This window comes from Vidua macroura, chromosome 1 (genome assembly GCF_024509145.1).
Source record: "Vidua macroura isolate BioBank_ID:100142 chromosome 1, ASM2450914v1, whole genome shotgun sequence".
Classification (NCBI taxonomy): Eukaryota; Metazoa; Chordata; class Aves; order Passeriformes; family Viduidae; genus Vidua; species Vidua macroura.
In genome coordinates, this window is record NC_071571.1 from 55,365,613 (window position 1) to 55,383,277 (window position 17,665).

Below are 17,665 nucleotides of genomic sequence, written 5' to 3' on the forward strand. Positions count from 1 at the left end.
CTACCCTCAGAAGAAAGATTGACAGCATTTCAGTGGTGGCATTTGTCCAGTACTTGTAAAATGCCTTTGTTATCTTTCTTGATAAAATGAGCTATGCAAATGTGCAACAAGTGTTCTCTGTGGTCTCAGTGTCCTCCAAATGAGCGCTGTGCATGCCAGAGTACTTTGAGAATATTGCAGCCATTGCAACTGTGTTGCTCTTATCCTGGAACCATGCAAACAAATGTAATCCACTGGCAAGAAAGAGGTAGAGTTGTAGTTCAGAATGTGTTTCAGAAAAGACAAAAGATAGCCATCATTTTCAGGAGTCTAAACCAAAAAAAGAATGCATGTGTATACTGAAAAATTGCAAATAAGTACCTAAGGTTCCAAGATTTCCCACTACCAGAACACAATATGTATATTTATTGGAAGTCATTAGCATCTCTCAGACCCAAATGCCAATAATAGAGCAAATGTGATTTGCCTAGTCTGAATTCTTTCTTTAGAGTTGGTGTAACAATAGGCAATGCCGTATTATAACTTACACCAGACATAGCCATTTCCTTCTGGTTTGGCTAACCCATGAAGGTGACTTATTCTGATAATTGTGAACATGGTACAACTTTAATTCAAATATTTTTCACAGATCAAAGACATCAAAGTATGATTGTAAAGCTACTTTTTATTGATTACAGAAATGGTGTTTAATGTTTAGTCTCTAGTTTTCAAACAAAGCAAAAAATATTTCAGTAATGTTTCTTTCTTTTCTTTGGAGAGGAAATGGAAAATATGGATTGAGATATGACTTAAATTAATTGTGTTTACAGCCATGATATCTTTAATTACTGTCCTATTCCCTGTTGAGATTTTAGAAGACAATTTTATCTGGATGTATCTGCAGTAGACATTGTGTTCTTTCTCAGTTTTGAGAGTGATAATCAGAGATGAACTTTTGTTGATGGTTGTGTTAATTCTACAACTTTTTAAAAATAAACTATATAGTAAAATTTTGTAATATGTAAAAATTTTTAAACTATATGGAAGTGTGTTTAAATGTTGGCCAATCTTTTAAATTATTTTTATAAGTATACTGGTAGTATCTGTCTTGCAAGATACTGTACATAGTTACTATGCTGCAAGATGCAAGAAGTTCGCATTTTCATTAAACTCAGGCTACCCTAACTCAATACCGAACGATCTTTATAAGTCCAGTCACTGGAATTCTCTTAATTTTTGAAGTACTGTAAATATTAAGTCCTTAACAAAATATACTATGTATGTACAAATGAAAGTCTAGATTAATAAATCTTGTCTGATGCAACCTAGATGGTACCTACATGATAAAGATATTCCAAGGGTAAATAACGGACCTAACAGCTCTATTCACCACATTAATGAGTAGCTCCATTGAAGCCAACTGAACAGCTCCTGGGAGAAAAGTTGCACAAGAATTGGTTAGAGGAACAAATTATTGATGAGTGGGGTGACACTGGCATCAGTGACAATGGCAAGGCATGTTGTATTAAAAGAATCCGATGTATTAAATTAGATTGTCTGTACTGGTGTCCCTCTGTATGCAGTTAACTGCTTTTCATACCTAAACACATCTTTTCCATGCATGCTGTTAGTCTGAATTATGCATCTACTTTGAGATACCTAGCTTTAGTGACTGTTTTTGGATATTTGGGCTTTCAGATAGGTATAGGGCATTTGGGTAAAATAATAGTTTATTTAATGATTCCTTTAGATAAGTTTATTACTTGTGAATGCTCTTATCAAAAAAAGATATCTTATCTTATTATTTCAACATTACAAAGTAAGTGCCTAATAAAATGTATGTTTAAAAACTATGCTTGTTTTAGTACTACAGTATGTGAAATAAACTTACTTTTAATATCTATGAAGGACTACAGATCTTCGCCCAGCATACCATCAGTAACATCTCAAGAAATCTTAGCCAGATTAGATGAAAGTAAGTTAAAAATTAAGGGCTATTTTGTGTACATTGCTAATACTTATGTGCCATAGCAATGTCTATCAGTTGCAATACACCGGGATCAGATACAGATGGTAGGTATCAAATTCTTCCACAATAGCTAAACAAAGTGTTTGCAGAGGAGAATTTATCTTTGAGCAAGCTGCTGAACTTATCTTTGCCTCAATTCCCTGGCTGTACAAGTATATATGTCATTGTGTACATGTACAAAGTGTGTATTATATGTGTGTGCAGCCACTTGTGGAGTGGTGATGTTTGAATCACATTATTTTCTTGTACTTGTTTCATTGAGCAAATGAGAACCTACATTATAAGAAAGTTGAGGTATTTGCCTCTCAAAAAATCAATAAAAGACCCAATAATCAAAGCCAGACCTCCTGAGTATTCATGAGCTTCCTTTAGTTATACTATCATCCTTTCTCCGAAATGCATGTTTTCTCCTTTAACTATAGACAGGACACATTCCTCCTCTCCAAACATGCCTCTTCCTCACACGGTGACAAAGGATTGACAGTTTGACAGTTCTTGGTGGAAAAGCTGATACAAATATTCATGACCTCTTTGTACTGTGGCAAGCATTCTTTAATTGGGAGAAAGGACACACTGCATCCTCTTGAAACTGACAGCTTGCCAGCATAATCCAGGCCTATGCAAACCCAAGTGCAAAGTGTTTTTACCTGCCTTCTTGGTGGTAATAAAATGAGATGCATTTAGAGATGCATTATGACATGCATAATAACCAGTGATCAATCTCTACATGGCGAAATATTCCATGCTTCTAATCTCAGCAACACTGCTTTGCAGATGTTGGGAGTGTTGTTCCTCTTCCGACTGGTGGCATCTAAATGGGGTGTAGTTCCTGGCCCTGCTTTGACCCATGATTAGCTGCGTATTTTTCTAGCTGTGGTACTGTTTACGTGAAGGGAGAAGTACCCAAGTAGCACACACCAAAAAAAGATGAGATGTGTAAGTTGATTGTGAATGGCTTGGGACATCCACCTAGATTAGCAATGTGGCAGTAAAAGATTAATTATGTAAATACAGACTATTCATCAGGTATGACTGGACATTATTTATATTAGATAAAGAAATTGTGTACCAGAGGAAAGAGAGCTTGTGATTAAGGCACTGAGCCCAAAGTATGTTGTCAAAGCCTTATTCCCTGGGAGATTTCTTCAGTGGTTCTTAAGTTTTATTTCTTACCCCTTGGTTAATACTTACTTTGCTCTCTTTTCTTTTTACTTGTTGGCTTTTCTTTTTACTTGTTAGCATGTTGTGGTCAGTAACCTTATCAATAGAGTAATAATGTTAAAAATCAGTATTTCTTGTGTGCAGTTTAACACACTATGCACTAGAGAAACCTAATTAAAAACTAAGTGGCAAAACCTTCTGATACAGTTTTGAATTCTGTTTGAATATTGTTGTTCACAAACCTCTAACTCAGTTATTCCTAACTCAGTTACAGTCTTGAAGCACTACTGTAATTAAGACATAATGTTGTTTTTACAGCAGTACGTGACTGTTATAATTTTTTCTTGTTTTCTAACTACTTATATTAATCGGAAAAACCTTTTAAAAATGCAAAAAATAACCATACTTCTACAATCCATGTTTCAAGCTATTTCTCTTTTTATTTGATTGGGAACATAAACCTTGTCGGGCACGATAAAAACACTTTAGAAATTTACCTAACAGTGAATAAAATAAAAGAAGATATTGCTTGCCTTATGATCAGCTTTGTTTTTTTCCCATCTGCAAATTAAATTTTATTTTGTAATCTCAACACTCTTCAAATATATTTATAATTCAAATCCTAGAGAGATAGCCAGAGGCTCATACTTCAGGATGTGTTGGGTAAGTGCTTATACTTTTGGAGTTTTGGAAAATATAAGATCTAGTTATTCAGCCTTTAGATATGCAAAAAGTAGCAGCAGAAAAAAACCCAACAAGATAATGCATTATTGTGATGATAATTCAACAGTTTGAAATAATTTTTGACTGCAGTTTTCTTTTTTTGTGGGTGCTTGAAGAACGCTATTCTATGTGAGTGTTGTTAGATATGATTTACCTGGGATTGAAGGGATTTAAATTTGGCATGACAGTTAAAGGGAGTTGTGTATGCTAAAGACTTTAAATACCCATGTTTGAATAGAGGACTTGACTGTGCTGTCACATGGCAAGAAATAACTTCACAATAATAGGTGTAATTTCCCATCTCAAACTAACAGTTTTTGTGTTGTTCTGTTATTCAGTATTGCCAGAAACATGCTTTCTTTTCAACATATACTGTAGATGGCAGTAATGTTGTGCTACAAAAGGGTAGAATGGGCTGGAATAATTAAATTAAAGATGTGTGTAAAAATCTATGGATAGTTCCAGGTTTTGAAGTGACAAAAAATAACCAGTCCTTTCTGGAGGTGCTTCAAGAACTATTAAAGCTGCTATAAGTAGGTGGTTTAGATTCAAAACCTGAGACCATCCATGGGTTTTACACGCATCCTTTAATTTAGTTATTCTAGCTCATCTATCTTTTTCTCATTTCCTGTGTTGTCTGTAGTGGATGATGCCTCCTCTTCCCTTATAACCCTTCAGCTTTCCACAGCTTTCCATAGCTTTCCTTTAAATGCTTTGCCTCCTGTAAATGCACTCTCCTGTTGCTCTTCTTCTCATGAGTGCCTTCCCGAGGCAGAGGCTTACTGATCAGAGCTTTCCTTGGATGGGGATGTGTGAGCTCACAAACTCCCTGATGGGGTCACAGTTCTGAGGCTGGGTATTTCTTTGCTCTATACATATAACTGTATGTGTGCACATAAGTGTGTGTCTATATATATGGAAAGCAAAATTTGGGAGAAATTAACAATATTAGAGACTCATTGCCTATGAAACAAGTGTTAGCAACCGTCGGTCCACTGTAAACACTCATTCTACAAATGAGATCACAGCAATACTCCTGTTAAAGATGAGGATCTCTGCCTTACTTGCTTGAAATTCAGGACTGAGTCCCAGCAGTGCTTTCCTCAATGGGTTTTTTCAGTTCTCTTAATGGCTTTGCATTAGCCATGGAAAAGGGACCTGGTGGTGTCACTTCAGCCCCAGTGATAAAAGAGCCAATATATATTCAACTCTATGTTGTATCAACTCTCCTGCTTTGTTCCAGTTGTCTGCTTCCTTATTACCCATCATTGTATGTTAAATTCACTTGTTCTCTCTGACTTACCAAAGGTACTTACCAGCCTTCCCCATATGGTGAATACTGCTATCCTTCTTGAATGAAGGAAGTTAATTGTAAGGAGATGGATATGTGGTCTTTTGTGAGACAATAAGTATGTTGTGATTTCTTCATGACAATTAAAAAAACCTTTATTTTTGGTGATGGTAGGGATTTTATTACATTAAATGTAAATATATGTCACTAAAGAACAGTGTCGCATAACAAAGAAAGTCCTTGTTTCTGAAGGATGGGAAATGTATCTAATCCCTCACCATTATTTCTGAAAACATGAAAAAAAAACAACTTAATGTCCAATTTCTCTTTTTGCTTGCACTTAAGTCCTCTACATAATTTTACAGTATCCACATCATTTACAGCAAATAAACATAATTCTTCATAATGGAATCACCTCTGGATGTAGGGTTTCATGTTTCATTAATATTTATTACAGTTTTAGCTCACTTTTTATCCCTACCAGAAAGTTTTATGGCAGCATTCTTTATTAAAAAAACAAACAAACAACAACAAAAAAAAAAAAAAAAAAAAAAAAAAACAAAAAAAAAAAACCAAAAAAAACCCTCCTTGACAACTTTTAACGACAATTCCTGAAGCACATGTTCAGAAACAGACATTTTTTATGTAAAATATCAGTGGGAAATAGTTGAGGTTTGTTTGTTTGGCTCTCAAGGAAATTAAGAAGCCTTTCTATAATTTTGATTATAACGTCAAGAGGAAGTTTTACTGTACCAAGGATGTGGTTGCATGAAAGATGAAAGCCTTAAGAATTTAAAATCTGTTTTTAAAACTAGAAATTGTACTTCTCTTGGCAGTTTTCTAATGCATAGAACATGCAGGTTCTGTTACAAAAACTGATAATACAAAAAAAGTCACCCATGTTTTCATAACATCTGCTCCCTAAGCATGTGTAAGTAGTAGCAGCAGTGAATAAATAAGTACCCATGATTATTATAGCTGGAGCAGAACAGAATTTTTTTTTTTTTTTGGTTATCAATATAATAATTCGGTTCCATTTCAGACTGAAAATCTAGAGAAACTTCTGCTATTCGCTTGCAGTCTCCACTGAGCTGAATTCTGTTGGCATCACTGGTGAACTTTCACTGTGATTTTATGATGATGCAATCTTGAGGATGTCATCTCAAATTCTTTGCACTGGTGTAGCTTGTGGGTCCAAGTACAAAAATTACTAGTAATGATATTTTTCTGTTAAAGAAAGAATTTGATCTCACTTCTAGAGTAAATTTGAAGAGTTGGGAACTAGAGAAATTCCTCTCCAGTTCTCTATTCCTGAATCCTTTCATACAGTGTTCTGAAAGAGACTAGGAAGCAAGAAAATTCAACAGAGTCACTTCTGTGAGTTGATTTTTCAGAACAGAACCACCATTATCCATGCATTTGCACGTACATTGCAACAGATAAAGCTTTGCTTATGGTACATGGGAAAGATACTATGTTCACAGTCTGTGCACAAGAATGACTGAATAAATTACTTTTAAGGTCTAATTCCAGTTATTCAGGGGGGCATCCAGGTCATGGGACCTTTGTAACATTGAGATCATGAGCCATATGTATGTCTATGTACTGTGCATTTATGAAGTAGTTGCAGACATTGTGGTTTAGGAATGGTATTCTCTAATTTAGTGCTCCCACTAAATCCTTGAGTCTTTTGCTTCTCCCTGCCACTACCTGCTCCCTTGTGGTGGGCTGGAGAGGAGTGAAAGCACAAAAGGTAAAGATCACAGGCTGAGATAATTTACTGGAAACAGAAATGAGGTAAGGAAAAAAAACCAGCAACAGCAATAATACTAATAACAAAAGTGTACAAAAGAAAGAGACCAATTCACATGCAAAAGGCTCACTGAGCCTAACCTGGCTCAACCACAGCCATGCTACGCCAACCATTCCCTCCAGCTCGGAACCAACAAACCCCATCAATCCCTCTCCCCCACCACTTCAACTGGAAGGAAACCCTTCTCTCCTGAAGAAACTGTCTTCCCTCCATCCCCACCAATGATATGAGGTGGTATAGAATAATGTCCATATTCTAGCCATGCCTGCTCTGGCTACTACAAAAATTAACCCTGTCCTGGCTGGAACTAGGACATTATCCACCCCTTATTCTGTATCATGAATATCATGCCCAGATCCTACACCTTCCGACTCTATACATAAATGTGTGTGTGTATATATATAGTGGGGGGGGGGGGGGGTTATGTATGTATATACAGCACTGGTATAATTTCTATAGTCAATGGCCATCTGTCCAAGATGTCTGTTGAGTTCATTTAGTCCATGACTGTGGGTTCTCTCTGTCCTAGGTATCTTTTAGGGCAGGAGGGCTGGTGTGCTGTTGGGTGGTTGCAAGCTGCATCAGGAGCTCACAACTGGTGTATCTGGAGCGGTCCATATCCATGGTCCATGGTGCTTATGGCATACAGTAGCAGTGTCATTCAGCAATTGATAGTATACAATTCAACATTACAGACTGCTCTTACCCAAAATCAAATCCCCTTGAAGTACGTGTTGTGTTTCCCTGTCCCTCTGCATTACCCACCATGTGCACCCAGGTCCTTGAGCAAAAACAATCCCACAGATGGCTTTGCCTTTGCCTTAGAGGGCAGGACTAAACCAAACTGTCTTCCCTAATACGTACTCCTCATATGCACCATGGGGACTTTATCCCCTTCTCTGATATGTAAAGGCTTTCATAGAGCAGGGCAAATTCAATTAGTAGAGCCTCTGGTATTAACTAACTAGGTAGCCTCTGCTAGATATAGATCCCAATGTTTGAAGGTTCTACTACCCATTGCTTTGAATGTGGTTTTTGAACAGTCCATTGTATCTTTTAATTTTCCCAGAGGCTGGTGCATGAGAGAGAATATGATACGTCCACTCTTTACCATGCTCTCTGGCCCAGGTGTCTATGAGGTGATTTTTTTAAATGAGTCCCATTGTCTGACTCAATTCTTTCTGAAATGTCATGTCACCACAAGATTTGCTTTTCAAGGCCCATGATGGTGGGCTTGTCAGTGGTGTGAGGCACAGGGTAGTTGCTTCTCCTATTGTAAGAATGTAGCGCTTGCCTTGGTTTGCTGGAGTGTGATGTAATCAATTTTCCAGACGTCCCTCTATTTCTATTTCGACCATTGTCCCCCATACCACAGGGGCTGTTCTTGCTTGGCCTGCAGCACATTTCACAGTTGTTCATTGTGTCTGGCTCACAGCGGCCACAGGATGGAGGTTCGCCGACTTGCTGTCCCGCTTGTGGCCGGAGGGCAAACACAGGAGTGGCCGCCCCTGAGTCTCTGCCAAGACTGGTACGGATGGCGGTGATTGCTGTGGCATGGGTAGCACAGCAGAGGCACAGGGCACGAGGAAACTGAGGCAGAGGAATAAGGGAAGGACACTTGTCTGAATCTCCAAGGATTTAATCTCGAAGGGGGGCAGAGCAAGTGACAAATTTGAACATGAAAGGACTACTTTTAAAGGATAGAGGGAACATGGGGAGGACACAACCTTTGACCAGTAGGAAGGCATTAGGGGAGGGGTGCAGGGTAAGAGCTCCCCAATAGAAGCCAACGCGGGGAGGGAGCAAACCTTACAATCCAATTCTGCTTCAAGGAAGGGATGAAAGACAGGGAATGCTCCAGAACTAAAGGAGTGTGCTATCTTTGACAGGGGTAAGACAAGGGAACAAGGAAGGTATACAGGTGGATTAACATGTGGCAGGGAAAACTGTGGTAAACAACTCAGGACTGAACCATTAGGGAAGCCAAATGGGGTATATGGAATGAAACATTACAAACTTATAACAAAGAATATCAAAATATACTACAGAAGAGCAAGCTGTAAAATAAGAGACTACCACAGTGGATAACGTGGGAGATTGTGTTCGTGGTTAGGTCCATCCCTTTATTACAAGCCCATCTGTATATTGAATCTCTTCACTGATGACCGGAGTCATAATGGGCCCACTGAGCCAGAAGAAAATCACCCTTATGTTGCCAGTCCAGATCCACCTAAAACACTTTAATCTTGGCAGCTTAATCTACCTGTATGTTGTTGTGGTGTTCTTCAGTAGCCTGACTCTTGCATATGACGAGACATACATGTATGTCTACATGACATCCAGTCAACTTCTCTATTTGGGTAGTGATGTCTTGCTAGAATTCAGCAGCCCAGGTAGAGTGCCCATCTCTCTGCTGGCAAATTATTTTCTTCCATCAGCCTAGCCACTCCCACTTATGCTCCCATTCATGAGTCAGGGTACAGGTAGAGCACTGGCCATTTCTTTCATTCAGGGATATCTAAACCCAGCTGGACAGCCTTCAGCACTGCAATCTGACTTGACCCAGTTTGTCCCCTAATAACTCCTGTGACTTGCCATGTAGGATTCCATCCACATACCCATTGGAATCTGATTATAATAATCTTTCCAATTTACTCCTAAAAACTGAATTTCCTGGCCAAGTTCCTTGACCTTACTTTGCTTTGTGACAGAACTGGCCATTAGGAGGATTTGGACTATCTTCTCCCCTTTCACAAAAACTTCCTCTGCTGTGTTGCCACACACAATGATGGCATCAAAGTATTGCAACTATTCTGGAGCCTCACCCTTTTCCAGTTCAGTCTGGATGAATGTATGGTGAATTGTGGGAACCTGGACTCCAGTTCATCCTGAAGGTCCGGCATGTCCTTCACAGCAGCACTCAGTGGTGGATGAGGGTCACAGAGTCAGATTGGTGCGGTGTTGTTGATGATGCACTGTTGTGGCAGTGATCGGTATGTTGTTCTTCCACCCTCAGCAGTCCCACAAGGGTCCTTTGAGAGACCAGGCAAGGTATTCAGTTGTGTAATTTCCTCTGTCTCCACAGCACCTATCCCAAAAGCCCAACGATGCCCTTTTGAGTCCTTGAAATAGCCTCTCCTGAGTTAATCTTTGCCAAGGGTGCACGGGGTCTCTGGGCGAATCAGAATGGGGTGATTTTGCCATTCATTCCCAATCAGGCTCACCTCAGGTTCCAGTACTGTCAGCTGTTGGGACCCCTCTGTCACCCCAGAAAGAGAGCTAGATCATGCCCCTACAGATCTTGATGGTACCAGGGTACATTGTGTGTCAGTGTCAACTAAAGCCTTATTACTCTTGTAGGTCTGATGTGCCAGGCCATGGGATCCACACAGTCCAATAGATCTGATTCTCCCTTTCTTCCACATGGCTGGAGGCAGGGCCCCTGTAGTTCTGGTCATGGCAGTCATTGCTCAGTTCTTGTAAACATGAACTGGAGATCACTTCAAGAGGATCAGAAATAACATTCAGCCCTTCCATTCTGTCTGAAGACTTGCCCACTGGAAACTGGATTATCCTTGAAGAATTTCCGTTGGTGATTGTTCTTCCTCTCAATTCATGTACCCCTGCTGTGAGGGCAGAGGTGGGTTTTCCATCTCACTTTCTCATGTCCTCTCTGTGGTCATGCAGGTAAAACTGCAGGTTACCTCGTGGTGTGTACCCCTCTCTCCAGCAGAGGGGTACATGCTCCCAATAGCAGAGATTCTGGTCCATACTGGCAGGGGCATGGGACATTTTCTCTCTACGTTGCTTGAGTCTTTCAAGTCTGTCCGCAGTCTTGTTCAGTCTTTTCACAGTTGAGGCACAGGTTGGTAGGGAGGAAAAAAGAGCTTCATATTGTCAAAGTTGGGTGATCACCCGAAGCAGTGTTTCTTCTTCTTTCATTGACATCAATGCCAAAGGGTTGGTGTACAATGATGGCACACTCCATAGAAACTTCTGCCACATGGATTGTGTACACTGGATCTGATCTGGATCTACAGGGGACTGTTTGTTATTTGAGTCCCTATAGATTACCTCCAGCACGGCTATTCTTTCAGGTCCTGGATACATTTCTCCATGGCATTCCACTTGTCTCAGTGCACTATTAAGTCACCCATGAGAGAATACTGTTCCCTCATGCTTGACAGATGTTGCCTCCAGAGGCTGAGAGCTTCTGTCCTCTTTCTAATCCCCTTGCCAACGTCCTCTTTCCAATCCCCTTGCCAATGCCTACATCCTGGAACAGGGATCCCAATTGCTTGGCTTCACTACCATCTAGTTTCATATTGCATGTTTTAATATCCCAGCATCAGAACAGGCAGGTCACAAGGGCTCTCCTGACTGGTGGCTGAAATGTTTTTGCATATCTTGCAGCTCACCTGAGGGTAGGGATCAGGTGATTCTCTCTGGCCCTGCTTCTTCCTCCTGTTGTGAGTGCCCTATTCCTCTTCATCCCTCACTAAGTGAATTAAATTTGTCTTGAATTTCTTTATAGGGACACCTGCACAAGTTGCTCATCTGGTTCAGCTGCAGTGGCTACAGCGCCTGTTGGTGTGTTTTCATTTCCCTCCACCTGAGGATGTTATCTAGTTCAGGGTAGTGTCCAGCAAATCATAGCCTGGGCCCAGCACATTTCAATCAATTGCTTCTCTGTGGAATTGCCACAGCATTCTCCTTGCAAATATTGTGTCACTTTATTGGGGTCCTGTAGTGTTTCAGCAATGAACTCCCAAGTCACTCGAGTAGATTCCTCCAACAACTGGGCATTTTTCTCTCACATTCCATGCCACTCATCACTATCCACCATCAGAGCAGATCTCTGAAAAATCATGTTAAAAGTCTGTTATTTAATTCTTACGTGGTGCAGACTGCACTGAGGAGACCTGGTAGACTTAGCAACAACAACATGCTTTCCTTAACATCCAAAGGGAATTCAAAATTCTCCAAAGCTGTTGTACAGGCTTGATGGAGGAAAGGGAGTAAAAAGCTGGGGAAAGTCATCCTTCCCTTCTCCCCCAACAGACTGGATACAATTTTTACTGGACTACCAAATAGTACGCCTGAGACAAGTGTAGGAGAACAACACTGAATACAAACCCCAAATGACCATCGTTACATATTATGATGTGATAAACTGTTATCACACAGTGCATCAACAAATTCTGATCCTTCTCCCTTCTCTAAAAAAGAGCACTGCAACGAGGACATACAGGAGTATATATAGGGTTAAGTATCACAACCACATGAACAGATCAAGCAACATCGTAGGCAGTGGCTCTGTACCTATTGCAACAAACGCTTAGATGAAGTTTGTTTCCAGCCTGGTCTGGGCAGATCTGTTGTTATCATAACCTTTGGGACCCACTTGGCACCAAATTAGGCTGTCATGCTTTAGGAATTGTATTCTTGAATTTAGCGTTCCCACTGAAACACGCCAAAGTCCCCTTAGGCAGGATGGAGAGGAGAATTGGCGGTACTAAATGTGAAGATCATGGGTTGTGGTAAGAACAACAATGAGATAAGAAAACAATTAGTAATAGCAACAATATTAATAACGAAAGAGTAGAAAAAGAGTGATTCACATGCAAAATGCTACTGAGCCTGACTTGACTGCAGCCACATTACCTGGACTACTCCCTCTGGCTTGGAGCCAGCATTACCCCACTGTTCCCTCCACTTTGCTTTCTTGACCAGAAGGAACCCCCTCCCCTGGAAGAGACTCCCCCCACCCCTGGCAATGATGTGAGGTTGTGTAGAATAATCTCCAGGTTCTAGCCATGCCCCCTCTGGCTACTGCAGAAATTACCCCTGTCTGGCTGGAACTAGCAGAGTAAGTATGTATGTAATGTATACCTATGCTCCTAGCAGAGTACACTTATCTCTAGATTAATAGCATGTCCCATTTACCAAAAGAGATGGGCTTGTTAGACTGTGCGACAGCTTCTGTGTCCTTTGCACAGAAGGCAAGAGGCAGAGATAAGGATTGATGATAGGATGGTGTGTGCATAGTCTCATGTCACTGTGAATTCAGGATGTAATTTGAGGCACAGGCAAGGACTTAGACTTTAGGAAGATGTATTGGGGAAGCCCCCTTGACAGATGGAATATGCTGCCTTTTAGACCCCTGTGAATTAAAATACACTTGAAGAAAATTAAAGTTGAAAACTGAAACTAAGTCAAATTTAACTGAATTTTAGTAATGACAAAACAACACAAAATATTCCTATACGCAGTCAGTTTGGGGATAAAGGGTGGCAATAACTGTTTGATAAAGGAAGACTAAAACATGTTTTACACAGCCGGACTAAGAAAACAGGTTTAGAGTGGTGGGAATTACATAAATGTTTAATTATGTTGAACAGAATATTTATTCAGTGATATCAACAGTGCATTGCTACGTTTGAGGAGTTATTCTTGAATGCTTACCAAAGTCTGTTATTAAAATAATGTTTGTTTATTTGAGAGACTTAAAGAAACAGAGATATGAGAATTTTTATCCAAACTGAGATGAAAACCAGTTGCATTTCTTTAAGTATAAGGGTTTAGGAAACAAGAAGATATGCAAAATTAACTATCAGTGATTGTAGCTGGAACTGAGAAGTGGGACATGGGTGACTGCATTGTATTCCTCTGGTCTTTCTTGTTTTGTGTGGTTGTAGACACTGAGAGTACTGTTCATAAAATTCTGTCAGCATTTACTTAAGACCCAAGAGTTAGCCTGGTTTTAGGTTCAGCTGCAAATGTAGCATTAGTCTCTATTTTAAACCAATAAACCTGTATCTGCCTCTGCTGGTCTGTATTTATTAGAAATACTTAATGGTTTGTTTTTGGTTTTTTTTTTTTTGGGTTTTTTTGGGGGTTTTTTTGTGTTTTTTTTTTTTTTTGTTGTTTTTTTTTTTTTGTTTTTTTTATTTTTTTTTTTTTTTTACTCATACTTCATATAAGAGAATTCTTACCTCAGAGTAGTTCATCTATAAGGAGCAGAGTTCTTGTGAAGATATAGGACCTAGTCTGATCGCATTTATATTGATATAAATAAGGAGCTAAGATTTTGGACTGGCACTTGGAGGAATTAAATGCTAATTCCTGGGCTAGTTCTTTCTGCATAATGTATCTGTCATCATACTGACAAAGAAAATTTGAATTTAATGATTCGATAACTTACCACTGTCATCTCTTCTGATTTGCAGATGGGCTTCTTCCGCCGGAGGTACAAAGAAATTATTGAGGCTGAAAAGAGCAGAAAGGAGAATGAAGATAGTTGGAACTGGGTCCAGAAAAATCAGTAAACTGCCCATGAAAACAAAACTGCCCAGTCACGTGACATGCACTCGCTAGTGTATAGGTCCTGCTCTCGTATCTTCCATATGTGGAAGAAGGAATCTTCTCCAGATTTTTTGGAGACCCCATTGATGCTGTGTCCTTATTACTCCAAAAAGCTAGGGAACATATCCTGAGGCAACCACTGCAGCCATGTCAGGTGACTGGAGCAATTCACACTTCATTTAAGAGTTGAACTTTGAATTTTGGTAAACAAGCTGCAGTGCAGAGCAGTATTTATGAATCCAACTATGTAGTATGCCCTCAGGGGAAGACTTTTACCTAAGAATATTTTTTATAAATACAAGCTTTTTATATTGAGTATGTCTTTATATTTGTATCAATGTTTTATAATTTCTATTGAATAGCTATATCGTTCACTCAAGCACTGATATCTCTCTAAATCTCTGGAAATACATACATATATATATATATATATATATATATATAAATTCTACTGTACTTTTAAACATCAATGTAAGACAGAAAAGAGAGATTTGCAGATAAAAGTAGCTGAAATCCTCATATGCTTAATTCACAATGCTTGGTAATATCATATATAGATAATTTAATAGAAATAAGCCAAAATCTTTTTACTGTCTCTTTCTTTAAGTTAAATTTGGTATTTGATTTCTAAGCTACAGAACCTAAAGTATTTCACAGCTGTGATACTCTGTATCTTGAGTCTGTCCTTTACTAGCCTGGATGGGAGAGGATATAAACACTTCTTCGGTGACATGTACCAAGATGTAGCTTGCTTTGGGTCACCGAAGAAGGCAGCCCAGAGTGTTCTCTTTGGGAAGTTTTGTTTTGAAGTCTCTAGGACTGTACAGTTGAGAGACCAGAAGGACATAATTAGGTAAACCACTATGACATTGACAAATTCCTTTAAATAATTTTTTTTAGAAAAGGTAATTAAGTCATATTAATATTAAGATGGATAGTTTTAAAGCTCCTGTTAAAGATTGTGATCTGTTGCTATCAAAGCAAGTGATAAATTGCTGCGATCATTATGTCTTTCATGTCTTTGTTAATATGATAATTTTAAGAGACATAAGTAAATGCAAGGATTAAAATGTTTGGATATTTGAGTCTTGAGATTGCCTGTCTCAAGGGTGTTCCATGTACTGAATGTATTTCCTCAAGAATTTAGAAGCAGGTTTAGTAAAGGTGCAGGTGTTACTGGATCTTAGCTTGCCACTTTTATTGCTGGTAATTTTTTAACAAATAATTTGTTGAATTAGAAGAAATCCAGTTGTAATTAATTCAAACACGTTTCTTCAAAAAGCTCTTGGATTTCTGAATAGAAATACTGGAACTTTGTAAGACTTGGATTTAGATTCGACTTGTATTTTACACTTTGTGTAAATAAGAAGTAAATGACATGCTGATATAAAATCCATGTAAAGGAAAGAAGGGCCAAGGTCTGTGGTAGAAAGTGAAACCAGGATTGAAAGGCTGCAGGATGTCTTCTTCCTTAAGAGTGTAGTAAAAGAACAGCTGGAAGTTTGGAAACTTGAATGCAGAGAACATGCAAGAAATCTGCTTGAGAACAGGTCTTGCTCTTCCTTGCCATATTCATGGTAGCTTCAAATTATAAAAATGGGCCACATTCCTATTCCTGTTTGCTTTTCACCACCACCATCAAGTGTCTGTTATTACTACAGTATTGACTGATATTTATTAACTATTAGCTATCTGCATGATTTAGGGAGAAAATAGTTTTAAAGTGAATTAAGTGTATTGTTTCAACATCTGACAAGAAAAACTCACAAGTTGCTTGGGTTATCTGAGAGAGAAATTATGCCTGATCTAAACACCAAGCCTGTAGACCACTTAAGCAATCTTTTCAAAGTGGCAAAGACTTCTGCAAGCATAACAGTGCAAACAGCCCTTTCTACGCCTAAATACATCAATGATAATGACCCCACATACCAAGTCAGTGATGTGCAGGTAGCCCAGTTTGCTGAAAACAATAGATATGAAAAATATTTCTTTGACAATATTTAGTACCAATTTTCTTGAATGTCTTCTGTTTATGGGCACATTTTGGAGTTTTGCAAAAGTTTAAAGCATAGTATCCATTTGCCATGGAAACATATAATACTGCTTTCACTAAAGAATTAAGGGAGTCATGGAATTAATCCCAAGTTTACCCACTTCATAGGGTTTCTTGGATATAAATGAAAATATAATTTTGTTCATTGAATGTGCATTAATTAAACTGGCATGAAGACTAATTGCTTTTGGAGCTTGGTTTGCATGCACAGTAGAGTACCTGCACCATTGTCCCTTTTTTTTCTCAGAATGTTATTGCTTACATATTGTGAAATTGTATATTTCTTTTTGTGAACTTGGAAGAATGGTTGGAAGAATGTGTTCACTCTTACTTATGTCACCTGTATTTAGAAGCTTGTGTTCACCTGTATTCTGATTCACTTGCACTGTTTTGGAAATGTCAGGTTTACAAAAAATAAAACTTTTGGAATAAAAAATGAATGCAAAATTATCCTAATGATATTTTGTCAGTTATTTACCTTGTCTAGCTCAAGTACTTTTCCATTAAGTGGGTGAGACATTTTCTCCTGTATATTTGAATTAAATATTATATGTGTGTGTTTATTTGTGTGTGGCTAATAGACATCTTTTATTGTAATTCTATGATTTATAACATCAAACTGTTTGGAGACAAAAGAATACAGCTGACTTAACTACAGTATTTTAAACCCATGGAAATAAAATAAAGGTAGTGAGATTTATTTCTATTTCATCCATCTTGCTTTATCAACATCAAATCAAACCCCATGTGATTGTGATACTGACCTATGTTAAAAGTATCAACCTCTGTAACTTGAGTTCTGTTTCAATCTATGAATTTGGTAAAAGACGTATTTTTCATCTTCATGTGCTTTTTCTGCAAGGATTTATAGTCCATAGTGGCTGGAATACAGTAGCTGAATAATTTGTTTGAAATTACGTTTTCAACTCTATACATCCCCATGTTTACTGCTCACCTGTATAGGGAGCAGAAGCTAGATGTAAGCTTTTACTTCTACAACTCTAAGTGTTTCAGTGGTCTCTAGCCATACTAAAGCAGTTTGTTTCCTCAGTATTAATACTATTGGCTATATATCTAAGAACAGGCTGGGCAGAGTTAGGACCTGACCTGTGACTCAGAGCACATTTGTACTGGTGGAAGACGATAGCTTTATGTACCACAATGCCAAAGACATTGGAGAGTTCCAAGTAAATGTGATTTCTGACATGAAGGCAGCACCCTTCAAAGTAAAAATAAAAGTTCTCAGTCATT

The 17,665-nt window shown here is 38.6% G+C and overlaps 1 protein-coding gene across 1 annotated transcript in view; it reads left to right on the forward strand.

Moving 5' to 3' along the window:
• Positions 1–16,864, forward strand: part of ITGA9 (integrin subunit alpha 9) — a 283,032-nt gene extending 266,168 nt beyond the window's left edge. Inside the window, exon 28 of the mRNA XM_054001068.1 lies at positions 14,226–16,864. Within this exon, the coding sequence (XP_053857043.1) occupies positions 14,226–14,324 (99 nt within the window). The 3' untranslated portion in view covers positions 14,325–16,864. The remainder of the gene's footprint in view (positions 1–14,225) is intronic.
• Positions 16,865–17,665: the final 801 nt, after the last annotated feature.